This window comes from Polyodon spathula, chromosome 1, assembly GCF_017654505.1.
Source record: "Polyodon spathula isolate WHYD16114869_AA chromosome 1, ASM1765450v1, whole genome shotgun sequence".
In the NCBI taxonomy this organism is placed as follows: domain Eukaryota; kingdom Metazoa; phylum Chordata; class Actinopteri; order Acipenseriformes; family Polyodontidae; genus Polyodon; species Polyodon spathula.
Window position 1 is genome coordinate 8575458 of NC_054534.1, and position 20673 is coordinate 8596130.

The 20673-nt window shown below is 40.2% G+C and overlaps 1 protein-coding gene across 1 annotated transcript in view; it reads left to right on the plus strand.

Moving 5' to 3' along the window:
- LOC121313565 (ras GTPase-activating-like protein IQGAP1) overlaps positions 1–20673 on the plus strand; it is a 93846-nt gene that overhangs the window by 51043 nt on the left and 22130 nt on the right. The window contains exons 10-25 of the mRNA XM_041246245.1: positions 665–828; positions 1091–1178; positions 1565–1728; positions 2221–2381; positions 3121–3245; positions 4883–5046; positions 13288–13378; positions 13796–13963; positions 14158–14300; positions 14651–14821; positions 14951–15034; positions 15379–15450; positions 15873–15942; positions 18469–18677; positions 19127–19276; positions 20276–20439. Coding sequence (XP_041102179.1) covers positions 665–828; positions 1091–1178; positions 1565–1728; positions 2221–2381; positions 3121–3245; positions 4883–5046; positions 13288–13378; positions 13796–13963; positions 14158–14300; positions 14651–14821; positions 14951–15034; positions 15379–15450; positions 15873–15942; positions 18469–18677; positions 19127–19276; positions 20276–20439 — 2188 coding nt within the window. The remainder of the gene's footprint in view (positions 1–664; positions 829–1090; positions 1179–1564; positions 1729–2220; positions 2382–3120; positions 3246–4882; positions 5047–13287; positions 13379–13795; positions 13964–14157; positions 14301–14650; positions 14822–14950; positions 15035–15378; positions 15451–15872; positions 15943–18468; positions 18678–19126; positions 19277–20275; positions 20440–20673) is intronic.

Genomic DNA, 20673 nt, shown 5'->3' on the forward strand with positions numbered 1-20673 from the left:
GGGTCTGGTTATACCGTGCTGGGATAAACCACCCCTGGATTTATAAGTGTTGTACAGCACAGGGGAACCCCTGGATTTCACCCACCGCCTGCTGTATCTGTAGGGTTAATCCAGGGATGAACGGATTGTTCCATTCTTCTCCCTCCACAGCAAGCAGACAATGACACCCAGGAAAGGGGCACGGTGCTGATTTGGCTATTTTCCATTCCAATTGAAGAAACATCTGTTGATGTGTGCTGATTTCTCCTCTTCACAAAGCTGTCGGCTGTTTTCAGCTTCTGTGCAAAGCCGCAATCAGCACAACTAATGCAAACAGATGTTTGTTGGTCCCCCCCCCCCCCCCCCCCCCCCCCTCAATTGAATCAAGTGGAATGGCATATTTGCCCAATCAAGATCCTCGTTGGGTGCCAGCCAATACAAATCAATACAAATGTTTTTGCAGCTCTATGTTGGATTACCACAGGAGATTCCCCAGTACTGTAAAATGCTCTTCTAAGAGTCCTGCTGTGACTTATCCTGCCGAGGGTAGTATAGCATTATAGTAGTATGAAATATTTCCCCACAAAAATGGACTGGAAAATTAGTCTTAAAAATCACCAGTATAGAGTGAATGATGGTAAAGCAGAGCACTGAAAAATCCCTTTTTTATTTCTCGTTATTTCAGCCCATGTAGCTCTGGCTCAGGTGAATGATGCTATTAATAGACAAGACGAAGCTGCCCTGCTTGGCAGCCTGAGGGTGCCTGCGCTGGGGCTTGTGGGAGTGGTGGAGGACAACTCGTCCTGGTACCTGGAACACTTCTCATTGTATAAAGAGCAGAAGACAGAGGTAACCATGCTCCTGCTTGCGTCTTGGGGGGAGGGGTTTGTTGCATATTGTGCCATTATCTTTTGCTCACTTGCCATTCATTGTGTAGTGTATTTCTTTTTTCCCCCGTACCTTCTGATGGCACAATCCCTTACCCCTCCTTCATATCTAGACTGCTGCTCCATGAGATGAGTACAGTCTGGCTGTAGAAGTGCAACACACAGTAAGTGTGGAGAGCTTGTTATAACTCTATGTAATGGGTTCTCTCTGTCCTGGATTACAGCAAGCTGGTGCTCCAGTTCCGCTGGACAGAGCGGACATCCAGCAGGTTGTCAGCAGTTGCAATGATCTTGCAGAAGCTCACAAACGAAGTAAGCAGGGTTGCACGTTTATTTTCTGCCTCCATCCTGAGATCAGTAGCAGTATTTATAACTTTAACAGTGCTTCCATTGTATATTAATAAAGCAAACCCTCAGTTATCCAAACTGGAAGCACACAGTTGTTTCAAGATCCAGGTTCCATTGAAGACGCATAATATTCATTTGGATAGTCAAGTGTTCGCTATATAGGAATATGTATACCCCTCATATTCCTCTACTGTGTAGTATGGTTCTTATTGCAGGGTCTACATTCTTGGATCTGGTAGTGAAATGCACTATACAGATGTTTATGTAGTAAGCCTCATTTCCTTTTTGCTCTCTGATTTGTAGTCCTGTAATGTGCCTGTGCCCCCTTGTCCTGCTTTGCACTATTCTAGAACTGGAAGCCGTGGCAGCAATAAACACAGCAATATGCCAAGGAGACTCTGCTCAAACAGTGGCTGAGCTGATGAACCCAGAGGCCCAGTTGCCAGTTGTTTATGAATCTGCTGCTGACTTGTACCAAACAGAACTGTTCAACCTGCAGAATCAGAATCCCGCGGTAAGGTCCTCACAGTGATCCTGTAATGCAAGGTTGATATCAGTAACTAGAGGCGTTGCAACAGCTTTCATTCAAGTTGGGTTACTAAAGAGGTGTAGTAGCATTACATTCACTCTAGGATCCTTTACACTTGCACACATACCCACAGAACCAATTCGTTTTAGTTTGTAGTTTAGTTTATTTGCTTCGCGCCTGCAAGTTGTAATGTAGCTTGTTAGGAGGTTTGTAAAGTCAAGGTGCTGAAGTATCTGAGTATGTAACTTGGTGATTTGACGATCTCTGCAAGGTACAGTACTATGAATGAAACGGACTCTCATAGCTGGACAGACAGAAGACCACGTCTGATTGTATTATCCTATAAACAGAAGGCATTTTACATATGTATTTATTTGGCAAATAACCATCGGTGACAATTGCAGCTTAACGTGCTTGTGTCTATTGTTGTTCAGAGCTGTCTGAATCAATCTGTTCTCTCTTCCCTGTTTCCTGCAGCAGCAGCTGGCTCATGAGGAGCTCACCGTGGCAGTGGAGATGCTGTCAGCAGTTGCTGTTCTGAATGACGTTTTAGACTCCAGAGATCTGCAGGGGGTGATCGAGCAGCTGAGTGATTTACCCATTGGGTTCAGCAACCTGGATGAGGCGAACTTCCAGCGGTGCGTGAGGCTTTCACTGTGGGGGTTTACTTTAAAAAGATTTCATTCCTGTTCAATAATGAACATGTAATAGTACTCGCACATTCCTTTTATATTGGAAGTGTGATTTAAATAGTGATGTTTAAACCAGAACCCTCTCCACTTACTGCTAGCTAGGCTGCTTTCCAAACCTAAACCCCCTTCTCTGCTTACTACTGTTTTTTTTTTTATAGTATCAAGAAGTTAATGATTTCTGCGTCCTATATCTTGTCCAAGTACTGGGAGAATCTATGCTATGTGTACTTTGATATATATATATATATATATATATATATATATATATATATATATATATATATATATATATATATATATATATATATATATATATATATATATATATATATATATATATATATGGATTGATAAAAATATTACTAATGGATTGATTTGATATAATCAACCTGTACCCTGACACAGCTAGATTTTATCATTTTCTTAAGCATCCACCTGGAGTATACAAAGCATTTATTTGTGGTGGTAATCCCAGGATCACCAAGGGCAGGTTAATGCAATCCAGGATGCTTCCCCCAGGGCTGTAACATGCGCTAAAAACAATCTGGCTCCCGCTGACTGTGATCATATCAAACTCTATTGTTTTGCTGGAAGTAATGAAAAGGAGAAACACATAAATCCTAAGAACATCCTAAGTGTTGAAAACCTGTTCCTTCATTGTATTTTTTTTCCTCTCCTTGTCCAGCTATGCTGATCTGCTGATGTCTGTCAAGGCTGAAGCAGCTGCCGGTGGACAGGAGTATCTGACCTGGAATGACATCCAGAGGTGTATTGATGAAGTCAATATCCAGGTTCATGAAGAGCATGAAAGTAGGTTTGCTCAACAATATTAGAACAAAGTGGGCTTTTGTGGTGACACAGTTGCTTTCATGGCTGGTTTCACAAGCCCTGATTTTAGCACTAATATTGGACTACGTAATGTTATCTCGGGTAAGCTAGTCCAAGATTAGTGCTGTGAAACCAGCCATTAAATCAACTATGCCACCAGAAAAGTGTAACGAAAATCATCAATTTGCATTTATTAGTTGCACAGTACTTAATGTTAAACGCGGTCACTGTTTCCATTATAGAACTAAGCCTAAAAAGCCATTTTTATTATACTTTTCCAAGAAATGTTCACATTGGCATTGTGTTCTTCATGGCAGACATACTTTTTAAAGAAGATATGCTGCATTTACTTTAATGACCTGTCCATGAAAAATAAGAGTGTTGTGGTGTTTTAATCAAGCAAGCAATGAGATACACTTAATACTAAATGTGTACAGTGAACCACAGGCTTGACCCACACAGGGTGCTTTGCACTTATACTACATTAAACATGTATACTACTAGAACTTGAGTAGAGGCTCAAGAATGCAGTTGGCTCAAGTTTGATGTTTGCTCTGATAATTTATAGAATGGTTCTCAGTCATCATTTAGTTTCCCACAGTATGCATGCTGTCCACCAAGGTGTTCAAGCTTTAGTAGTCGTAAAGAAAAAGACACTGCTGAATTACTTCTGAATTGAATGAAATTTCAACCTAAAACATCAGCTAGCTGAGGATGTGTTGAGCACTTTAAGTGCTGGTTTCGGTATTCTAATTTAATGCTAGTTACACATTATTTTTACACTTTCTAATTTGCTGGGCAACGTTTGACTCCCTTGAGTGGGGAAAAATAAAATACTGTCGTAGTTTTAGTAGTCCATAACTGTAACAACTCTGTTTGCTAGATGTTTAATAGTACTTAACTAAATAAATCTACGTACTGCTCACAATATGAGGTTCACAGTTCAGAATATATGTTTCCCATGAGCAGCATCAGTCACACATGCCCACCTGCACCTAGTCCCATTAGTGTTAATACTGTTCACAGAAGCATCCTTAATTCAGTCCAGAGCTGCATTGCAAAACCCAGAGCTTCTGCAAGAGACAAACCCCCCCCCCCCCCCCCCCCCCCCCCACCCTTTTTGTTTTATATGCAAAAAGCTGGTGTTCAATGCCCATCACTGTTTATGAGCTATACACATCTTCAAACACGTTGCAGACAGCTGATCGGACTGTAACATTTGTCTGCTGTGATTTAATAAACATTGTTTTTATGCCAAAACACTCAAGGCTCCAGTCACCAGATGGTGCTATAATTGCTTTTCTTTCTAAAGTCAATACTGTGTGAGGGAATACAGTTGAAAAACTACCTGAATGAGGAGGGGATTTTCATAATGAAACTATTAAATAAATAGCATACACTCTGATTAGGGAGGAAACTTGGACCTTACAAATACCAACATTTCAGAAAAATTAATGTATCTTGTGAGCTTAAAAATCAGCAAACCCATTCACTGAGCATTAACAACCACAGGTAAATGCCACAGACTAGCTGGAGTCATATGCTGAAACAAAGGATTTTTGGTAAATTGCAGTGGACAGAAGCACAGACTGCATGTCAATGCTGTTGTTGTCTTTAAGGAATCATCGCTATCAGCTATATTAATGATGCCCTTAATGACGGGGACCCTGAGAAGACTTTAGAAGCATTGCTGTTGCCTACAGCCAAGCTGCAAGCTGTGAAACCACAAGCAGCCAGACACTACCAAGATGTGCTTCAGCATACCAGAGCACACAAGTGCAAGGTAAGGGCTTCCCCATGCCTAAAAGAACGTGTTCTCCGTTCATTTTGTAGGGTGTGATATGATATGTTCTGCACTAAATGTTACAAATATCAGTCCATTGCAGCTGCACTCAACTGAGAATGTATTTATTTCAGGACTGCTTTTGAGCTATGTAGTGGAGCTTGCAGTTGGTGTCTGTCTGTAGCAAGTGCCATTATAATTTTCCGTTAAATGGCACTAAATAGTAAATCAAAGCAAGTTGGTGGTAACTTGATAAGATACGTTTGACAAAGATAGACACGCAGATGTCTTCCCTGTGCCAAAGGACAATTGGAGAAGCTCTAACAACCAGCGTTATCATATCAATGTAAAGGAAGCAATTTATATCTCTGAAGCGTTATTGCCCTATAAGAAGCTGTAGCTCAAGGCAATGCATATAGTGTAAACATTTATATGTGTATTTTGGAACCGAATGAAACGGTAAGAGACATCGCACCAAAGACACAACAACACCTAAAATAACCTCAGTAACACTGGAGACTGCTAGTAAAATATTCACACAAACGTACAATTCAAAGCAAAAGTATTGATATAAAGGAAACCAGTCCATGTAAATTAATGCAGCTGTAAAGTTCCTTATTGCAAAAGAAAAAAACGAAAACCAAGTCAATCATTTTTCTCCAAAAACAAACAAACTTGCAAAAAATGTATTTCAAGAAAAAATCAAGTATCAAAACAAACACTCCTAGTACTATGGAAAAAAAAAATGTAATCCAGCGATGTCCAGCGGAAAAGAAAAGTTTTAAGACAGTCTCACCACTCCTCCTGCGTGCCTGGTGATCAGCTGTATGCTGCTCCTTGGTTGTGAAGCGATCTCCATTTCCCCAGTTTCAAACCATCCACATAAAAACAAAATAAAAAAACACCTCAGAGTTGTGTTTGTGACATTTTAGCTCAGCACTGTTCCAGAAAAATTAGTTTGTTTCTGAAAATACTTTTATTGTTTTAAAAACAAAAAAGAAACCGCAACAAACTTTTCTCTACTCTCTCTGGACAACTAAATTAAACAGGTGATAAATTATAAATAGGACAGAAACTAACAATTTATTTTAACCTGTCCAGGTTTAATCCATCCTAATTAAAGAATAGACAGTGATATTTTTAACACCATTTATGTGGCCGTTGCCACACAGTAGTTCTCTAGATTAAAATTCAAATGTACTGCAGGCACAAGGTTTCCAACATACACGTCACAATGTAATACACTAGGTAACTTGTGTAAAAGGATTTAAACCGGGTTCAATATTGCAAAATGTTTTGACCATAGTTCTAAAACCTCTGTTCAGATACAACCCTTCTGACTGTGCTGTAAGCCATTATACAGGAGTTTAATTAAATTGATAAACAAATTGTGCTCCTCATTTAACAAGCAGCTTAGTGTTCCCTTTATGAGGCCAGAGCTCCATCTACTTTGACCCTTGCGCCATGTTTTCATAAATGCTACCACAGATAACTTAAAGATCAGAAAATAATTTCAGTAGAATTCAGATTAGCATCACTTGGTACTGTAGACCTCACATTATCCGATACAGATGAAATTTGTTTTTGTTTAAGCAAAAAACATAAAATCTTTGTCATGTGTTCCCAGCACCATTCACTGGCTTTCCTGTCAGTGACATGTTTTCAGTGGCCAAAAGTTTTATGTCATTATAGAATGATCTAATTTTTCTTCGTAAAGTCGAGTGAAACCTGCTGAATAATGTTACATTAACATCTTGTTTTCCATGTACTGACATTAAAAGTGATATTTTGAAATTTAACCTGAAATATTGTACTAATCAAACATGGGCAATTCTGGTAAGTTTTTTTGCGATAAATTTTGTTAAAACACCAAAGAACTGTACTTTGACATGATGTTAAATAAAATATCTAAATTCTGTTCATATAGTTTTTTTATTGTCTCAATCCTGAAATGCTAGGTGACGTAAAGCATGAGTCCATAGCTGTAGACTGCATTCCTTATACCACTGCATTCCAAACTGTACTAACAGGAAGTGTAGTTTGCAAATACCTTCAAGGAGGGATACGGTTTCTTCAGTAACCTTCCAGGATTGAAATAACACAAAGGAAGCACAGCAGTGGATTTTAAAATTGGATATACTTCTGGATAAACTGGTGTACTAACAAAAAAAACTCAAAAATAATGGCAGAAAAGTTGCACAAGTCCCCTCAATTTGGTCCCCACTGGAAAAGGTGTGAGAACCACTTTTATTTCTGGTACTTTTATATACAAAAATAAAGCATAACAAGTTCATTAAAATGCATATAGATTAATATTCCAAATATCAACATTTTCAGAATATACAGTTTCTTTAAATGTACAGTATCTGCATGATTTATACAGGACCTATTGCTGTAGAGCATGTGGTGTAATTAGTTTTTTGTGGCATTTGATTTAGTTCCGTGCAAAGTGCTTATCTCCTCATACATCCAGGTAACTTCTGCACAGATTGCTGTGTTACTAAGAAAAGCTGAGGATTTGCCTCTTGGATGTTGCATGAAAATGTAAACCTGAGGATTTTGTTCTTAAGAGGAGGAATGGATCAAGACTGCTGTGTAGGCTGCTGAAACTATGTTATAATAAATGTAAAAGTCGTCTTTACCAACACTGTACAATCTGATGTAGTGAACAACATTGATGATATTACTTGGGGTGAAGCAAATGATAAAAATGAGGAAGAACAACCCAGTCATTTTCTTATACCAATACCAGATCTGTTCAGACTTGTCCAGATTCCTGAGAATTGAATTGTAGCAGAACGAAGTGACTACGAGGGGTATAAAAAATCCCCGCACTGGTAAGAGCACAGAGTAGAATTTGAGCAGTGAACTTTTTCTCAGGATTATGTGCAAGTATATCGTGACAGGTTGAGAAATAATTCCTAATCTGAGGTAAAGCGTAGCTCTGTGTGATAAAGAAAACTGGCACCATCGCAGCAAAGAAGCAAGCCCACACCAGAATGCAGATCCCTATAGCACACTTTCTTTTCGGAAGGCTTCTGTAAGTGAAGGGATGAACAATGACCAGGTAGCGGCTTATGCTAATGCACATGTGTTTGAGAATAGAACAGTACATATTCCCGTAGAAGCTGGCTGTCACCACTTGACACATGGTCTCTCCTAATGTCCAGTTGTTGCCATTGAGATGGTAACGGATTTTAAAAGTTAGTGTGACCAAAAACAGCAGATCAGACAGGGCTAGGCTAAAGTATAATAGTGCAGTGGAGAACATCTTGGCTTTGGAGAGAAGCGTCCACAAAACGACAGCGTTGGGTGAAAGTCTTGTTATTACAACCAGGATCTATACAGCTGGAATAACCAGAGTGCTGATGTCACCAGATAGGTACTCAATGGTGGAGGGGTTGTCAATGTAAAGCCAAGGCTCTTCTCCAACTTGTGACGCATTGAAGGTTTTAGGTACATTAGAAATGTTTTTTGACATACAGGAATTTGATCCTGTAACAAAGAAAAAAGCATAATTAACTTTTGTACCTAAACACTTCATTTGATTAAATATATCTGTTTTCTTTGTAAATCTACCCAAAACACACCACATCGTTCAACCACTTATTGCAAACTACAGTGTTTCCCTTTTTTTATAAACAAAAAAAAAATGTAATTTTGCCTAAACTTGTATGCATTTTACTCACCTTTTGACTTAATGTAGGGGAATGTAGAAGCATTTTTTTTTCAATTTGTTCTTTGGTTAAAATTACAGCGGCTGGTTGATGCCATCGGGGGTAAAATCAAACCAACCTTTGTTCTGTCGCTCACGATATAAGTGTTCCATTATCACATCACCATCAAGATAATTTCTCTCAGGATCTCGAGGAAACGAAAGTGCTAATATTGAGATGAAGTATCCAATGTTTCTGATGGCTTCATACAAAATAACTATAACTATTGCTTATTGATGAGTAGTGAAGGCTGAGTCTGCTTGGTTATTTCTGTCTGAACTACAGTATACAAAAGCAACCTGATACCTTAACCAAGCTGAAATGTATTTGTATAAATAACTTGAACAGATACCAGTTCTTTTGAGATGTTCTCTCTATTCACAAAGTTTTAACTCTGTTAGTTATTTAAAAACAGTCTGTGTTCTTTTGATAAATTAAATACACTTTGGTATTCATTAAACTTAGAATCCAAGTGTTACAAATATTAAGATTTGCCATTTCCTGTCATGCTGATTCAGTGGCTGAATAAGCTTGGTCTCAACAGTGAAAATGTAAATATCTAGTCATAGGTTTATGTGGCCAGTAGTGTCTGTAGTGTATTTACAGTATAGTAAGCCATTGGTTTAATACATGTTTAACTGTCAGTACCTGTAGAATTCGTGATTAAAACTGGGCTGAATTTTAAGGTTAGTAATTCAAGTGTTCTCATGTGTTCACTGTGTTTACTTTATGAAAGCCAGGCTTGATTAATTAACTCTTCCAAGAGAACTGCTTCCTGGCTGCAGTTGGTTCTTTCCTTCATTCACACCTGTATCACTTACCTTTCCTGAGACCCCATTAGACTTGGCTCAGTCGTTTCAGCCTCTCCAGGTTACTTACACTTTAAAAAGGTAATGGTAGAGCTGTTGTGTACTCATACAGGAATGTGATTATAGTCCCCAAGATTTCCATTACATGAGAATAGATGTTGAACTTCATGTTGATTTGAACTCGGCTCTTGCCAAGATAAGCACCAACTAAGACGTAGCTTTGCAGTAAACCAATGTGATCCATCTGCATCTCCAGCCATTTGCGTTGTTTTCCATTTGATGATGTAGATATCCTTCTGTCTGGTGTTGATTGCTGAAGTGTAATGCTGGCTCCAGGGATCAGCTCATTTTGCCTCCCCAGCGCATCAGCACACACAGCGTCTGCAATGCTGGCTCCGGGGATCAACCCAGTGCGGTCTCCCCAGCGCATCAGCATGATAACCGTCTGGATTGAGCTAAGTAGGGTACAACTCTGGGGTCTTCAAGTGGGCACCTTCCATCCTCTGTGTTTGGTTGACTAGCCCACGACACCTCAGGAGGGCTCAACAATGATTCTGGCGTCCTAGCATCACCCCCCTTTATCCCCCACTCAGCTCAGCCCAGCTTACTTACTTGTATATCAGAGTTGCTTTCTTTCTATTGTGCTTGAGATCCCCATCCAGAATCCTTCCGTCTCAACCACAGCCAGTTGCTGCTCCTTTCTGCTACTTCAGATAAGTTCTTCACTGTGCAACGCAACTCTTGGCCACTGAACCCGACGTCTCTGAGAAACCAGGTTGTAGAGTGTGCCACAAGTCCTCAACAACCCACTTCCACTGGGTAAACCTGGACTCTCCATCCTTGCTGTTCGGTATACTCAACACTAGCTGCTAAAACGGAAGTTTCTTCCTCTCACACGTCTCATCCAAAGCATCTTCCCAAGGCACTGTTAACTCTACCAGATGAACAGGGCGTGCTGATCCAGACTACAAGACAATGTCTGGTCGAAGGTTAGTGGTGGCAATCTCGGGTGGAAAAACAAGCTGTTGACCAACATCTGCCAGCATCTTCTAGTCTCTAGCAGCTTCCAGTTGTCCTGAGTGAGGCTTGGTTTTAACACCTTTTCTAGGTGGTTGCTCTCTTGGACGGAGGAATATTGTCTTTTGTGTGTAATACTTTGATGGAACTGGTAGCAACTTATTGGTCAGGTTAGGATTGTCTTCAGATGCTAAGCCCAAACATCGCAGCACCTGGCCATGGCGCCAAGTAAACCGTCCTTGGCTAAGACCCACCTTACATCCTGTCAAAATGTGCCTTAATGTTGCAGGTGATGAACACAAAGGACATAAGGGATCCTCACCCACCCAGAGATTTAGGTTCTGAGGTGATGGGAGAACCTCATATGTTGATCTGATGAGGAAACTGATCCTGCTCTGTTCCATTGTCCGTAGGTCTTGCCAACCGATCTTGCATTGTTCCACACTCTCCAATCTCATCCATTCTCCCTGCTTGGCCTGGGAAACGGCCTTTACACACCTGATCCTCTCCTCCTGCTTTTGCACCTCATTGACTACCAGCTTCCTCCACTGACCCTTCCACTGCTTGTTGTCTAACTTCTCCCACACGAGAAGTGTCCTTTAGATCCCCGTCGTACCATCTCCCTAGACTTTTCACTAGCTTCTTGGACACTGATGGTATTGCCTCACCATTAATGTAGAACCTTTTATCTACTACTTTACCTTTAATTATAGAGATGCTCTGTGATTTAGTGGGCTTGAATTGCATTCTTTCCCATTCAGTGTTATTGGTTAATTTGCCCCATAACAGATAAGTGCAGGCTACTGTTGTAGTCGTTGTTGTCATGTCATCCATGTATGCTCAAATTGGTGGTAGTCGCATTCCAGAAGCCAGGCGCTCTTCTCCCACTACCCATTTTGATGCCCTTGTAATTACTTCCATTGCCATGGTAAAAGCTAGTGGAGAAATGGTACATCCTGCCATTATTCCAACTTCTAGGCATTGCCATGTAGTGCTGAATTCTGAAGTTGAAAAACTAAATTGCAGATTTCCAAAGTAGGCTTTCACTAAATTTGTTATTGTCATTGGTACACTGAAAAAGTCAAATGCTGCCCAAAGAAGTTCATGTGGCACTAAACCATATGCATTAGCCAAATCCAGGAATGTCACTTGGAGCTCCTTCCTCTCCTTTTTTGCTGATTGAATTTGTTGTCAGATTACGCTGATGTGTTCTAAGCATCCCAGGAAACCTGGAATGCCCACTTTTTGTACTGAAATGTCAATGAAGCAGTTCTTTAATAAGTAGGTTGACAATCTCTGAGCAATAATGCTGAAGAAAATCTTGTCTTCTACGTTAAATAGGGAAATAGGACAAAACTGACCAATGCTTGTAGAATCCTTTTCTTTTGGTATAAAGACTCCACCTGCTCGGCACCATGCTCTTTGTACAACCTGTTTTTCCCATGCCACTTTCAGCAGTTTCCACAGGATTCGTAGAACTCCAGAAGCACTCTTGTACACTGTATGGAACTCCAATAGGCCTTGGACAGGATGATGCCCTTGCTTTTTTCACAGCTTGCTCTACTTCTTTCCACTTAGGTGCACAGTCCTCCATTTGGTATTCGGGTTGATTGGTAGGTGGGATATGGGATATAGTTTTTAACGCTTACCTTTCTCTTATAGAACAGGATGCATGAACAGAAAAGCAGCCACTGATAACAGCAGTAATCTTGTCATTGTGTTGATTGGATTGTACAGTAGACTTCTCAATCTGGTTTTCAAAAGGCAGGTTTGAGAGCGAGGGAGAGAGATTTGTGAACTGCAGAAGGAACTTGATAGGGAATGGGTGTGTAGGCAGACTTACTAACATGCTGTATGCAAACATCTTAAACATAACAGCCCCTCCTACTTGCATCACAAACTACTTGAAGTGCCAATGTCATATTTTCAATGTTATGAAAAAAACATGGAGTATTCATCCTTTTGATTCAATGACAACCGCACTAAACAGAAAGGCTGCATTGGTTCCAAGTGCACTCCATACAGTATGTGCCTGAAAAATGTGATCGCCTGCTTTTCTCATATTAATAGCTAGGAATAGAGCTGCCTGATTTGTTCTAAAGGAAATCTCATTGAACCACACCATATCACAGTGACTATTGGTACTAATAGCTTTTCTCCTCTATGTGCTGTTGAGTCAGTGAGTTTTGCAAGCAGTCTTTGTGTTGGTACAGCCTTGTGGTATTTTCTAAGGAATAATTGTCTACATGTCTGGGATGTAGTGGAGTTGTGCTTGTGTAGCAAATACCAATATAGCGCTTAAGTACCGGTATTTCAAAATAATGATATTAAAGACTAGTGGACAATGGACAATAAGCGGCACTCTGAGTCTATACAAATGTAGAGGCTGGGAAGTTGAAAGGGCACACAGAAGAGGCATGGAACTGCTGTTTAAGAACAAAGCACTTTTTACATCATAGCTACGACTAGGGGACACATGGCCTGCACTTGGTCTTGGATCAGATTGTACCCACTCCTTTCCTGCTCCGTGGGATCAGATTGTACCCACTCCTTTCCTGCTCCGTGGGATCAGATTGTACCCACTCCTTTCCTGCTGCTTTAATATTGCAGGGAGAGATAATCAACTAGAGGATGCTATCAAGCTGCGGTTGATGCATGAAGCCGTTGTGCACTAAATCTATTGCGCTTTCCTGTTGTAGGAGTCTGGGGATGATTCAGCAGTGCTGTGGCTTGATGAGATACAGGATGGGATTCATGGCGCCAACAGGAATGAGGAAGAGGCCTTGAAATGTAAGGAGGCAACACTTCCTGTTTTGTATATCTGCATAAAACATATTTACAGGAAATGCATTCGATTTTTTTATAAAATATTGAAACCACTGTTATGAAGCTGTAAAACTTTAGATGGATGAAGCTTGTTCTTTCCACACGTTATAACTGCAAAAAACACTTTACAGTACTGTACAGTATGTGTAAAGTAAATTACACATAAATTTGTGATTTACCATTGGTAACATGCTGTTGGTGAATGTACTTTGTTGCACCTGTCAATGAGTTTGATTGTGTTTTGTGTGTGCTGTGGTGGTGTGAGCCTCTTGCCAGGTCGTCATTGTAAATGAGAATTGGTTCTCCGTTGACTCGTGTGGATAAAGTTTTTGATTTGAGTTGTTGTTGTTTGGTTGTAACTCTCTGCTGCTTGGTTTCTAGTGGCGGTTGCCGTCGCGGAAGTGAACAGGCATGTTGAAGGTGGAGATGCCCAGCAGACGCTCACTGCTCTGCAGTGTCCTGATGTAGGACTGAGGGCTGTGCTGGCAGAGTGCTCAGATGCATACTGGAAAAACCTGTGTGAAAAACAGCGTGAGAAAACTGGAGAAGGTACAACTGTTAATCAAGTCTGCAGAGCCTTGTGCAAAAGCACACCTCACCACCTACTGTAGCCCCTGGCAGCAAGACCTGTTGGGATTGTTCACGCGAATTCTGTTCAAATGTGTTATCCCTAATTTGTAGCATTATGATTGCATTTTTTAATTTCTTTATTTTCTTGTTTGTCTTTGTTGCGCCTCACGCAGGCTCCAATGGAAGCATGTGGATGAAGCATAGAGTTAAGGACAAGTACGATTATTACTACAATTTGCAAAGCTCCGAGGGAACTTGGGATGAACCCGAAGGATTTATACAAAATAACACTCAGCTAACAAAGGAAGAAATACAGGTGTGGGACATCTTGAAGTGGATCCAGTTGATTTTAGTGTGGCTTTGTATACATATATTCTGTTGAGCATTCAAGAAATATAACATTTATCTGAGTACACTTAATGTTAGTTGTATACACATAAAAGTAAAATGACTTTGCTATGTGGATTGTGGGCTTTTTCGTTGATAAAACCTTCACAAAGACACCTTCCACACGTACTGATGTGATTTATTATCCTGTTGTGTGAACAGTGGTGCATACCTTCAGTTCCCATTGTGTTGTTATTATGTGTGTTCTTGAACTTGCATCACCGTGTTATGGCAAAGCAGAACAATTGTACATTGTGTTAATCGTTTCCTCTATGCTAGAGTATTGTTGGAGGAATTACTGCAGAATACAACCGGGAGCAGCTGTGGTTGGAACACGAGGGCCTGGTTGTTGAGCTGCAGGCCCGGGCCAGGGGGTATCTGGTGAGGAAGAGGCACAGGGAGAGACTGGAGTACCTCCACAAACAAGAGTCCACTGTGGTCAAACTGCAGGTACAGTCGCACTGTCCATATGTCATTCCTGTATCCAGTGGGATTACCAGGGAAATTAATCTGACAAGGATTGTGTGTTCAGTTGCTGTGATTTAAAAAAAAATATATATATTATAATTTTTTTTCTAGGCTTCCTGGAAAGGATGTAAACAAAGGAAGACCTACACGAACAGAATAAAAGTACTCCAAGATAATGAACCAACCATTGTCAAGGTAACCAAGTTGAAGGAAACAAAACGTATAGTAAAAATACTGTCAAACCATGTTAAAGCCTGAGTAAGACTGGTAAATGCATGATCTAGGCAGAGGAAAACACTGTACAATGTCTTAACCGTATTGAAGCCTGCCCGTTCCTGTGTCTAAAACCTTTAATATCCCAATATCCCTAAAAGCATTGTTAATGACAGCGATGACACTCCCTAAGTTTAGACTTCTCTGTAAAGCAGCTCATCCAGGCAGCTTCTGAAAAGCAACCTTTTTATTTTTTTTTTACCTTTTTAAAATTTTGCTCAAATAAAACTTTTACAATCTTTAAATTGTTGCATTGTTTGTTTCAGATTCAGGCATTGGTGAAAATGTGGATTGCAAGAACAAGATATTCTAAAAGGAAGCAGTATTTTAAAGAGCATGTAAGTCAACATTACTCAGCTGTCCTAAAGCACAGCTTTCCACATCACAACTACATCATAATGATTTTATTGTTATTTTACCATCCTGCTTTTTGGAATATGTACACATTTAGGGTCCTATTCTGTAATCTGTAAATTACTTCTTCAAAGTCTATTCCATTTTTGGAGGGTCGACCAGGTAGGTTTGAGTGGTGGTGGGAGTGGGGTGAATGCAATTGTATGGTAATATTTAATATACCCATGCTGTAATCTAACAATCTCCTGCAGAAGTTACATATTTTAATAAAGTCCAATAAACCTTTTGAAAGGTAGTCAATTTAGCACGTTTCGTTTATTTATTTTTACTCCCAATTCAGTGATTCACAGTCTAGATTATGTCTTTATATAGCTATGAAATTAATTATGATTTTTTCTCCTCACAGGTAAATGAAATTGTTAAAATCCAGTCCTTCTTGAGAGCAAATAAAGCAAGAGACGACTACAGAACGCTGAGTGAGTGCTGGCTGAGTTCTTACTGTTCGTGTTGAGGATGCTTAGTGTGTGTGAGTGTTAGTGTTAACGTACTTGTATAACTGCCTGCTTGTATGGTCAGGAGAGATGGGGTTTTCTGTAATAATAGTATTTGACTGAAATACTGTGCATCCATGCAAGCATGTGGGTAATGTCAGTGAGTAAAATGCTAGAGAATGTACAGGAAGTAAAATGAGAATCCTCTAGTGTGAAATTCATCATGTGTCATGGGATCCACTAAACTAGACCTGTACTGTACAGGGTTAGAAACTAACAACACTGGGGGTCTAGTCCTAAGGACCAGTACCTTTTGAAACTTGCTAGTCCTGATGTGAAGTTCCTGAGTCGGAATCAACAGCTGTTGAGGTCCATAAAATATTAGGCTTAATTTTTTTTTTCTTTTTTTATTTGTATTTAAAAAAAAAAAAAACATTACAATACAGTAAACTTTATTGCTCATTCCCAGATACATTTATTATGTTTCTGTATCTGCCTTCCCTCATGTTCTGAACCCCAATAAAGTCTGTGTGGACAACACCATTGACAGCATACTTCACATAGCATATTACTGTCTCCGTAGTGGAACTGTCTGTAGAACCATCCCAGATAACTGACCGATATTACACATCCATTCAAAATCAGAGTACGATTTGCAAGAGCATGAGCTGTTCTAAAAAGCACTTTAGGCTTTAAAATCACAGAGGTGTGTTTTATGGTGTGTAGTAATTTGTTACGCATTTGATGTGCCTTGTTTGGCAGTCTTTGCCTTCATCAGTTTCACACCAGTTATAATGATAACTTGTTTTTTCATGCGCTTTAAAATAGACTGTATCTTAAAGGTAGACAACCCAGTCACAAATGTGCTTTGGTCATACAGGCAGGCCCACCGAGAAGACGAGGAGGCCGGAGATATTTCCCCGGGGCCCACTGCCCCAAAAGGGGCCCCAGAGAAAGCAAAATAAAAAATTCTGGTCAATCAATAAGGAACATTTCAACATAATAAACAAGCAAGCAACAGCAGCAGCCCTGTCCTGCACAGGGCAGATTGTGTTCACTCTGCCACCACGTTAAAAACAAATAAGTAATAAAAGGGTTAGGGTTGCGCTCCACTGCACAGGAGGCTACTGCACACTGAACTGATGTTCTTGAGCACTCTTGGGCCATTTGTACCCTGTCAAAGTTTGCCACAGTATAACTTTTACTGGGCCCCATGAAGTCTCTCGGCAGCCCTGCATACTGGACACAGACCTTGCCGTGCATGTTATTTTCTGAAGGCGTAGACTTCCTGCAGCCAGTCACATGGTTAATTGAAAAGTGCGCTGCCTCTCTTCTGTCATATTCCTTGTGTTTGAAAATTGTCGTCTTTTTTTTTTTCTTTTGTGGTGGATAACCTGGGATAAATCGCCACAGTTTTGTAAAATTACTTTCCACTTACTTCAAAGATGCAATGCACTTAATTTATTCGTTGCTGTCGCTTAAATTTGAACTTTCGGTATTATAAACTAAATCTACGTTTTAGACATAAAAACATCAAAACACAAAAAGCTCAAGTGAGTAGCCATTTCCTCACATTACGTTTCTTTGAAATGGACCGTATGAAATTGTTATTCTATATTTTACGCTAAAGCTAGTAATACGAATACGTTAGTAATAATACATAGTTAAGCAATTATCACTTAAATCTATATAGTTTTAAATACTTTAATATTTCACACTGATTAAAGATCAACCAACCAAATAAGTGTTTTGTGTTTAAGCAATTGGTCTTTTTCTAAAGAAATATGTAATTGAACAGTGAAACATAATGTGAGAAAATGGCTGTTTTTATACTGTTTTAATGTCCTAAAAAGTAAATTGTTTATACTGAAAATTCACAGTTAAACCATGGTTATCAATAAATTAATAGCGTATTTAATCACACAGACAAAATTCAATGAAATGCTGACTCATTCGCATATCTCAAAATGACAAGGGGAGATGAAGGTAGGTTTCAGTTCTGAGACTCTGTCTCTCTTTGTTCACCATTGCTACACCCTGTTAGAAAATAGATTTTTCCTGCATTTTTTTTAAACGCAAGCCTGTGAACGTGAGAGCATCTGTACACCTTGTTTTAAGCACTCGCCCACGGGACTAACTCGCCTCAGGTGAACGGGCGAGCATTAGTTTCTAATCCTGCTGTATAAGCGAAGTGAGATTTGTGTGCAACTATTCAGCAACAATCAAGGGGAAGCAGGTGGATCTCTGTGTCACAAGGACACAACAGTGGCTGCATTGTCCTGTGTGTCCGTCCAGACTGCCTGTCAGGTTAATCTGGAATGGTTACGTTTTATGAAACCCAAAAGCACAGCTCTTCTGCCATGTGGCTGATAGCAGATCGAGCCTGCAGATATTTCCAGCGTATTGTGACAAGCAACATGCTACAGTGGGCTATGTTCTGACAGTTCTGTAATTAATTTGGACAGTGCATGTAGGGTAATCGATGGCAATGTGTTCTTTATCCCATTATAGCTGGTGCTGAGAGCCCACCCCTGAATGTTGTGCGTAAGTTTGTGCACCTGCTGGACCAGAGCAACCTGGACTTCCAGGAGGAACTGGAGGTGACGAGGCTGAGAGAGGAGGTGGTGACCAAGATCCGGTCCAGTCAGCAGCTGGAGAAGGACCTCAACCTGATGGACATTAAGATCGGACTGCTGGTGAAGAACAGGATCACTTTGCAGGTCAGCCACAGCGCCGCCACATTGAACTAACCTGCCTATTTTAAGGCTAATGTGTTCCACACTTTTGAGTAAAGTACTGTACTTCTGTTACTCTCCGAAGCAAGTCTGAAGACCATGCTTCAGAAAGTGTTGCTAAACAGTTCGTGTTTGATGGTAGGTTTTGTGTATAGTAAATGAAAGCCTGTGTCTTGTTTGTTTGTTTTTTTACACTGTAGTGCTTTGCACTCAGTTTGCAGGTAAGAATGCAGGCTGTGTCCTCACCGGGGGATTACACTATTGCACTGAAGCTGCCTTCCTTTTCAGTGGTGATGCATAGTTTTGTATAATACCAGTTTAAACATGTACAGTTTCTTTTATTTTTTTTAAATGCAATGTTACAAAGTTAAAAAGCTGTGCCTTGTTAAGCTGTTCCATAAGTCTTACTTTGCACTCTCTTCCTACTGCAATAGGATGTGGTGTCACACAGCAAGAAGCTGAACAAAAAGAGCAAAGGCCAGGTGGAGGAGATGGTTATGGGTGACAAGCAGGGGATAAAGGGACTAAGCCTGGAGAAAAGAAAGAAGCTGGAGGCCTATCAGCATTTCTTCTACCTGCTGCAGGTACAGGATAATCACAGAAGCAGAAGCACACACAGGCAACATAAAACGTCTCTGATTGCTGTATAACATGGCAGTTTCAGGGATTTTATTTTTTAAAATGTATGTTATAGATGTAAATCAGAATGGAAACCTAGGTTTCAATCCGGTTTGCCAGCACTGAACTCAGACTGTGACTCATTTCCTCTGTGTGGTTAAATATGTGCACAGACTGCAGGTGCATGTTTATTCATGAATACAATATGTCTAAAACCTGCCTGCACCAGAGCAGGAACCATGGTTCCTGATTTCTCCTGTTTTAAGGTATTAGTGCTTTTATATTAGACTCTTGCTAATCCAAACCCCAGAAGTGGCCTGCAGTCTGAGCCACGCTTAAAGCAGTTGTAGAAACTCAACAGCAATATTATAATTCTGTGATCTAAATGTTTAGAACATTTACGGCGCTCTCTGTCATTTTTATCCCCCACTAAAGGTAAACTGTTTTTGATGAAATGTACAGCAGTGTGATCTGTACTCCTGAACAGATCACTGATCTGAGCAGCAGGCTGTGGTCCTAGCAGGTTTAGATTAGCAACAGTATTGTTAATCGCATGTTGTGCAGATCCCTCTCAGAACACTTCTGCTTTTGGAAACACTTTTATTGCGGGTAGTAACCGGTGCATGAGTAGAAGAGAAACACGCTCACTGGTTAGTATCAGCTTAGCTCTCTGTCCCTGTTCTTTACAGAATCAGGTTGCCAAGGTTTGAAATCAGTGAGGGCATTGCAGTTTAGTATTAGTCCAGTGTGAAATCCCCTATCAGAAATACATGTACAGAATGTGAAACATGCTTCCATTTAGAGCTGTTAAACGAATGTGTTCTCGTTTGTGTAATAGAATTGATCTACTGTACCACAGATGCTTTAGTTTGACAGAGGGGGTCCATGCTTTCTGGCACACTGTGTGCTGTGTATACTGTACCTGTGCTGATTGGTTAATCTCACTTTGTTTGTTTGTTTTGTAGACGAACCCTACGTACTTGGCCAAACTGATTTTCCAGATGCCCCAGAACAAGTCCACTAAGTTCATGGACACGGTGATTTTTACACTGTACAATTACGCCTCAAACCAAAGAGAGGAATACCTGCTGCTGAAGCTCTTCAAAACATCCCTGGAAGAGGAAATCAAGTACGTGACTGAACTGCTTAGATGGAACCGTGTGGCCAAAAAGAAAAGAGACTTCAGTTGCATTGTTGCATGAAACATTTCAGTGCATTGGAGGGATTGTGTTAACAGAACAGCACCACTGTCCCTCCTGTAAAACGTTTCAACAGAGCAAAAATGTTCTCGCTTCACTTTTGCAATGTACCTTTTATCTGCTAGTGTGATTTGATGACCTTGTCTTAAGTTGCTTGGGTGTTT